Here is a 7,801-nt window from a genome sequence, read left to right on the forward strand (position 1 = left end):
GCTTCACTTACGATCTCCTTGCAAGAGAGAGAAAAAGCGAGCAACAGGAAAATACCTGGGCGTAATGTGCTTCGAAAGGTTATGGGACATTTCTGTCACAGAGAATAGACTCAGTGAGGGCATAACATTAAAACTTTATCACAGTGTAGTTGGGAAACCTTGCAAAACACTAAAAAAACGATCTAATTTAAAACCCTTTACAATATGAACTGGGTGGCAACATGAACCTTTATGTATCCCAATAGAAGTGTTTCTGAAAGTGTACTGATCAAGGATCAGCTACTGGTTATCTTGTGTGCATGTGATAATACTCACTGAAGCTTTTTTTTTGGACTTTTACCCAATTTACTATCTCCATCACAAAATGCTATCCAACTTCCTCCGAGATATTTGAAGGCTCCACATCTTTTTTTTGCTAGCTCAGCGCCACTGGACAGCTCAACATGCTTAGAGGAGAACACCAACAGCCAATTTTGTTTCCTCAGCTAACAGATGTCTATTTTGGCGTGCATCACATTCAGTGACTGCCATCCTACCCACCCAGAGAGTGAGGACAATTATGCTCTCTTGGACTCATGCCAGACAGCCTGCAGCATAACCAGGGATCGAACTCGCAATCTCCCAACAATAGGGCCAACACTTCAGAGCAGGGGTGTCAAACATACGGCCTGAGGGCCAGGATCGGTCTAATTATAGTTCTAATCCAGCAGGCTAGATTAATTTAGTTATGTTCCAAATTAAAATCATCTTGTGGACCATAACTGAACATTTGCAAATTAATAACTGACACAACGCTCAACCAATCACTGCTCTAAACGTTACTTCTTCTAAAAAATGAATGAAAACTCCAACAAAAGGTGATTTTACAATGGTGGCAGTAAATCAGTCAGAACTATTAGAGTATGTGTACTGTACAATGTCTGACGCATGCTATCCTGATCATCTGGACGTTGGAGCTGTTTTTATTTTATTCCTGATGCTGAAAAAGTTTCGGATGAATCTGTGCAGAAGACCAAACTCAGAGCTCAGTGTCAAAACTATGCACAAGCAGCTCTAAAGTAAGCTAAGCTTAGTATTTGCTCAATATAGTAACCTAAAATAATGTCTTATGAGAAATAATCTTGCAGATTAATTTTAAGATCAGTTAGTTAGCAAAGTTAGCTTTTCTTATCTTAGCTGCTGGAAGTCAGACTAAATGGACTGTACTATGCTCACACATGATTAAAGCTGGTAATTCTGTTTGAAAATAACTATTTATGTACTCATATGTATGCACTCTTTTGCATTCTTTGAGTTTAGCTTGTTTAAAGATGACACTTCCTCAGCATCTAACTGTAGTCTGACTGTCTAATCTGTTTTGTGGGTTATATCTGTTTGATCAGGTTGTTCAATCAGACTGTACCTTTTGGATAAACAATAATAGAGTAACCACAAGGGGTTGTACTGTTAAGGTCCTACTAAAGTGACTTTTGTTTTTGGTCTGGCCTGCTTGACATTGGACTGGGTGTCGTGTAGCACTTTAGGTGACTTTGACACCTACCCTAGATGGTATAGCGACTGAAGTTTAATGTGATGTGGTTAAAGACTATATTAACTCACAACAATGTTTTATGTTTGTTGATTTTTCAACACTCACAGAAACTCATCTGGAACATCATAGGTTTTGTCAGGATGCAAAAATGTATGATTTGTTAGAAGGTTACCCTGCATGCTTCTGTGATATCAGCACTGCAAAAGCCAACATCGTGCTACAATTTATTGTTGGGATGGACAACATTAGAATCATATCAGTATCGGCAGATAACTGTGCTGGCATCGGACCAAAATCTGGATCAGACTAACAGTACAAACCAATATTTATTATGTCCTGGAAGAACACCGTGTTTGGGCGATGCAGGTCTACTATACGAAAATGTCCGCATTTTATTTATTTTATTCATTTTACTGCATTTGTAGCGTTACACATAAACGCTCAATTCTTTTTAATCCTAATTTAGGAGGATCAGCTCCCAGATTCTACACCTTATATAGGGATGCACAATGATAATGGAGCAGGATATATCAGCAGATATAACTGCTGTCATTGGCCAATTTGTTTAATTTGACCAATATTTCAAACTGACATCTGATGCTGCCTTTATAGTAGCCCTGAAGAGCAGAATGTGTAGGTGACCCAGGGGTGACTGCCATAAATTCCCATACTACATCCCTAATATGCTGTGCAGCCCTAATACCAGACATTATATAAATCTTAATCTTCCTTGTCCTACAGACCTGACTGACTGAGTGTGATAGGCAGCCTCACCTTCTCCACTCCATCGGTTCTCGAGGCAGCTGCTGTGCCAGCATGCTGTAGAGAGCTGTGAAGAGTGTCTGGTCCCCGGCACCTGCACAACAAAACAGCAAGAATACAAGCACAACTGACATCACTTCTCTCTCTCCACACTGAAAGAATGCTCCAGCATTTTCCACCCTGCATGCATATGCAGAACAAGTATTTCCCTGTTAACTCAGAACACTTAAAATGGAAGCTAATATGCAGATGCTTCAGCAACTGCCCATTGGCTTCTACTGTAAATGTACTTGGGATAAACTGGTTCCCTGGTCTTTTGCAACATACAGAGAAACATGCTACAATTTCTCACTTTCTCAGTCCAACATGAAGCATGAACACTTGCAGAAACATGCATCAACATCAACCTGTCCACTCACACTGGCTCACATTCGTGCAGCTACTGAAAAAGCAACAGGAAAGACTGCCATTCTCTCTAAACCAGCCCAGTTTACTGAACGAGTGCAACTGCTCAACATGGCTTCATGTCTGAGAAATGGAAGCGAAAGAATCCATTTCCCTTTTCTATCATACCTCGAAAACACACACACTTTAGCCTGAAGGCAAACACAACTCCTTTAGTAAACAAGAACAAGATAACGCTACTGCATTTCACTCTACAAAGAGATACACTCTATAATGTTGTCTGTTTGACACGATACGGCAAAATTGTGCTGCTCAAGTTGGCTTCTTAGCCGACTTTTCCATTCCACCTTAAATGCTGCAGCTGTGGCATTCCTGAGCCTGAACAGTCGCCCTAATATAACGTTAACCGCTGTACCATTTAAGGTGGAACGGATAATTCGAATAAGAAGGAGCCAACTTCATTCTCGACCTTAACCTTCAACAACACACAGCCTCCTGGAGCATCATATCCTTACACTGTGTTCACAATAACAGAATTTATTGCTTTCCCCATTCAGATTCAGTCAGTCCGGCCTGTGCTGTCACTCATCAGCAGCTTGAGTAACGTTAACAGCCCGGAGATTTAAAGGCACTTGTCGCTCACTACCACATCGTTTTAAGGACACCGTGGAACTGTCTGTTACTTTTCAGCCTCACAGAATATTTGGCCACAATGCCACAAAGACATAACACAGTCTTTTTGTGTGTGTGCGTTTTTTTCTGAGGTGTCAGACAGGCTCTGCAGTACAGACTGCAACGATTAGCTTAGCTTAGCTTAGCTACAACTGCTAACAACAACCGAGCCGCGCACTCACACGTCACTATAGGTTTGTTCTCCATCGTGTAGATGATGGGCTTTTCCTCATGGGGCTCCATGGGCTCTGGCAAACTCGGCCTTAGTCCACCATGTAAACGTCGGTTCGGTAAACTGAGTTAAAATGTTGGAGCGCGAACACTCGCAGCGTCGAGAAGGCCGCTTCGCCTCCCCATTTCCTCTCTGCTGACAGAGTGACGACGTCCGGAGATCGCCAGAGTGGAAAGGCAGCCTGCGTTTCATTCGTGATCGTGCCCTACTCCCTACAGGACACACCCTACACCCTACTCCCTATATCTTACTCTTGACGTCCTGAGGAAATCTTAATTGTGTCCTTTTGTCTCTCAGACTTCACGCTTGTGTACCATGTTTCATGTGCTTTCAAGTAAATATTTGCTGTGTAAGTAACTGCGACCTGTTTCTCAAACAAAAACACAGTGTGAAAGAAGATATAGCCATCAAATCATATGACCATTAAAAGCCTTCTGGTCCTTGGTGGTGTCCAATAGTCACTAATGGTATTGTATGTTTTTCCTCATGGGTTGATATCACTTTGCAAAAAATTATGACAGTTCGACAGGTGTTCTGGGACTGATACCACAAGCCTCTGATTGTTTCCTAATGGGATCTAAAGGTGTCCTACAGGAAACCAGTGGTCTTTAGGAAACCATCAAATGCACCTAGAATCAGTCCCAGCCCAGCTAAAAAGTCCAGTCCTGCATTCCATGCTGGTCTAAGCTGGTTTACATTAGTTAGTGCTGGTCTAGAACTGGTTTAGGTGGTCACTCATCATGGTGATACTGGTTGACCAGCATTCAAAACACCACAAATGCTGGTTTTGCTGGTGACCAGCATGATAACTTCCATTGCTGCTGACCAGCATAACCAAAGCACAACATATGTTGGTTTTTCTAGCAGGGAGAAAACCTGGAGAAACATTAGAACCCTTTACACTGTGATATCAACCCATCAGCAAAACACAAATTACCATTAGTGACTACTGGACACCACCAGGAACCAACAAAACTTTTAATGGTTTCTATGATTTTTTTTTTCAGCAGGTCATCCCAGATCATATTTAAATTAGGTAGTCACTCAACAGAAGTGATCTATTACAAATGACTAATTTCTTATCCTATAAAAGTAATCAAATTATTCTTATTTTCACATTTCTTTACTTCTGCTTCACTCTTTAGACCCTATACACATGTTTTACCTGCTGGAAATTACAAGGGAAAACCCTGTAGTCATTTTTAGTCATTTATTTAGAAATAGTCAATCACAGTAGACATCAGTTAAAACACCTGTCATTATCAAAGCCTTTGAACAAATATAAATAATAAAGTAATTCAGAGTGGTTTGATCAGAAATATGCCATTCTAGAGAAACTTACCTAGTCAGAATTGTTTACAGCAGTGGTGATAGGAATGGCCAAAGCTTTAATGCCTCTAAAAGCTCACATTAAGTTATTGCATGAAAATAGTTACAAATACTCTGCCTGAAGGCTGAGACATTGCTGAGACATATAGCTTTGAGATTTTCTTAATATCCACACCAAAGAAACCTTTTGTTTTTTCAGATTAACCACTATTTTACCATCATCAATATTATATATAAAAATTCAGAAGACATGTTATTTTTTGGGAAGTAAATAAAATGGCTATATCTGTGCTGTAGACATTGGGACCCCTGGCTCCTATCACCACCACTCGGTCGGTAAGTTTCTCTAATGGACTGTTTCACATCAAAACACTCTGAATGACTTTGTATATATCGCAGGAATTGATTTAAACAGAAACAGAAATTCTGAAAAAAATTTTTTAATCAAATCTCCATAATATCAGTGGCAGTAAATCTCTACATAATTCATGAACTGCACAGTTATGTTCCCACATTTTCTGCGCTAGTGATGAGAGAAATAAGTCATTCTGAAGATTAATTAATTGAAGCAATCATTTCAAAAGATGATGCACTGTCCACTATCCACACACTGGAGCCACCTGCTGGCAAATTGGTGCAAATGCATCAGATCTATTAGTCTATTTCCGTGTATTTTATTTAATATATTAATAAATTTAAATTATTATTATTTCTATTAGCATCATATTATATTTGTCTACATGATGTAGCCCCTAATACATTATGGCTTTATATGTTTATATTTTATCATCATATTAATTTTGTATTTTTGTGAACAAAATAAAGTTTGTGTGACAGTGAGACACCCTTGCTAAAAAAAGACCAATATAACCATTGAGATTAAAACCTGATGGTTTTGCCTTCTAATGGGATTGGCTTAATGGTTACTATTAGAGACCACTAGTTCCCTGTAGGACACCTTTATATTCCATTAGGAAACCATCAGTGACATCTGGTGTCAGTCCCAGAACACCTGTTAAACAACTAGAATCCACTTACACTGTGATGTTAAACCATCAGGCAAGAGAGTATAAAGCCTCCAGCCCTGGGCTGTGAAGCAGTGGAACTGCATTTTTTGGACTGATGGAGCTCCATCCAGTACCTTTGGGATGAATTAGACTGACGTTTGTGATCAAGAACTAATCATCCTACATCAGTACCTGACCTCACTAATGCTCCTGTTGCTGAATGCAATCAAATCCTCACAGCAATGTTCCAACATCTATTGTAAAGCCTTCCCAGAAGAATAAAGGCTGTTGCAGCAATGAGGGACAAACTCCCTAATGTAGGATAAGCAGGTGTTATAGAGTATTTGGCATCATGATGAAAAGCTTTATCACTATTCTTGCTGAGAACGATCAGATGTCAGGATTCAGCGAGCCAATCAGAATGTAAGATTCAATCAACCAATCATATTGTAAGAATCAGGTGGCCAAACAGAGCACAGCATTCAGACAGCCAATCTGCCAGTCAGAGTGCAGCATTCAGCTGGCCAATCATAGCACAGGATTCAGTTGACTAATCAGATTGCATGATTCAGCTAGCCAAGCACGTGCTCCATCTACCTGTGCTGGCTTGCCACTTTTTGTGTAGCGGCGAGTGTGGAGAAATCCATTTAAATGGAGTGTCTGCAGCACTTACACCTTCTCTTACATAACCTGTTCTGTACTTTATCTAAATTAAAAAAAAATGTCACTATAGACTGTTGAAGATGTTTCACTGAAGACAAATTGCCACTTAAAAATCAGATACAGGGGTGTCAAATTAGCTTTAGCTAGGAGCCCTGTATACATTATGTGCTGCCTGTAATGTAGCACGGTTTATCTGTACTGTCCCTGTCAAATATATGAATAAATTAAATTAAATTGGAATGTACATTACAATTTCACCAGTCTTTGCCAGGGTTTGCCATGTTTTCCCACATGGTGTTAAATATAATATAATGCAACTTCAAAAATTGAGCCAGAGCTTTGGGACTGCAAAAGCAGCATATTATGTGCTGCTTATAAATAGAGCAGAACTCACACCCACATGCCACAACCAGCACATGTACTGGGTTGATACTGGAGCACACACACAATAAATGATCTTCACCTCAATTGGATATGGCTGCATTGGAGCTCATTGGCTAAAAGAGTCTTCAGCACAAAGCTATAGGTTAAAATAATGTATTGTGGCGTCCGCCATGGGCTCTATGCTGTGGAGTGAGGGGTTTTGGAGGGGTGGCCATGCAAAGTAACTCCCAGGAGCTGCCATGCTCCTGGCTAAAAAACAGACAGTTGTAGTTGTTGCCACTAGTGAAGTAGTTGTCCACAAAGTCCACAAAATTTGTCCACCCTCTATGTGGTTGTGTCCACATTTCATGTTGGGGTAGCGCTGGGCTGGACATTTCCTAATCTTTGTAAAGACTCTTTGCTGAAGTGCCTGTTCAATAAAGAGCATTTGTCCTAATGCACAATATTTTCTACGTCTTCTTCTGCACAGGTGTCAGAAGTGGGATGTGGCCACCAAGTTTGAAGAAATCAAGCAGCGCATCAGCAAACTCGAAGGTGGATAGAGAAGAACACATAGTCTGGAGGAAGGGGGTACTGAGCACTATGCCTGCCTTCTCCCTGGTGGGTCTGGCCAGCCAAGAGTGAAGTGGCAGACTGGTGAAGACAGCAAAGAAAACAGCGCAGCAAGGCTCAGCAGCAGAGCCTAACTGGAGCCCAGCGAGAGAGAGATACACTTCCGCTTACCACACTTCAATGACGAAGGTGCCTGGGAGTCTTACTCTGCACAGCTGCAAGTGATTGCCCAGCATCATGGCTGTGTCTGGCACTGGAGGTAAA

General features: G+C 40.8%; 1 protein-coding gene across 1 annotated transcript in view; it reads right to left on the reverse strand.

Annotated features, from left to right (window-relative positions):
* Positions 1-3,752, reverse strand: part of trappc10 (trafficking protein particle complex 10) — a 33,280-nt gene extending 29,528 nt beyond the window's left edge. The window contains exons 1-2 of the mRNA XM_036587394.1: positions 3,553-3,752; positions 2,306-2,387 (exon numbers count right to left, since the gene is read on the reverse strand). Of these exons, the coding sequence (XP_036443287.1) occupies positions 2,306-2,387; positions 3,553-3,613 (143 nt within the window). The 5' untranslated portion in view covers positions 3,614-3,752. The remainder of the gene's footprint in view (positions 1-2,305; positions 2,388-3,552) is intronic.
* Between the last annotated feature and the right edge of the window lie 4,049 nt (positions 3,753-7,801).

This window comes from Colossoma macropomum, unplaced genomic scaffold (genome assembly GCF_904425465.1).
Source record: "Colossoma macropomum unplaced genomic scaffold, Colossoma_macropomum, whole genome shotgun sequence".
Lineage (NCBI taxonomy): Eukaryota > Metazoa > Chordata > Actinopteri > Characiformes > Serrasalmidae > Colossoma > Colossoma macropomum.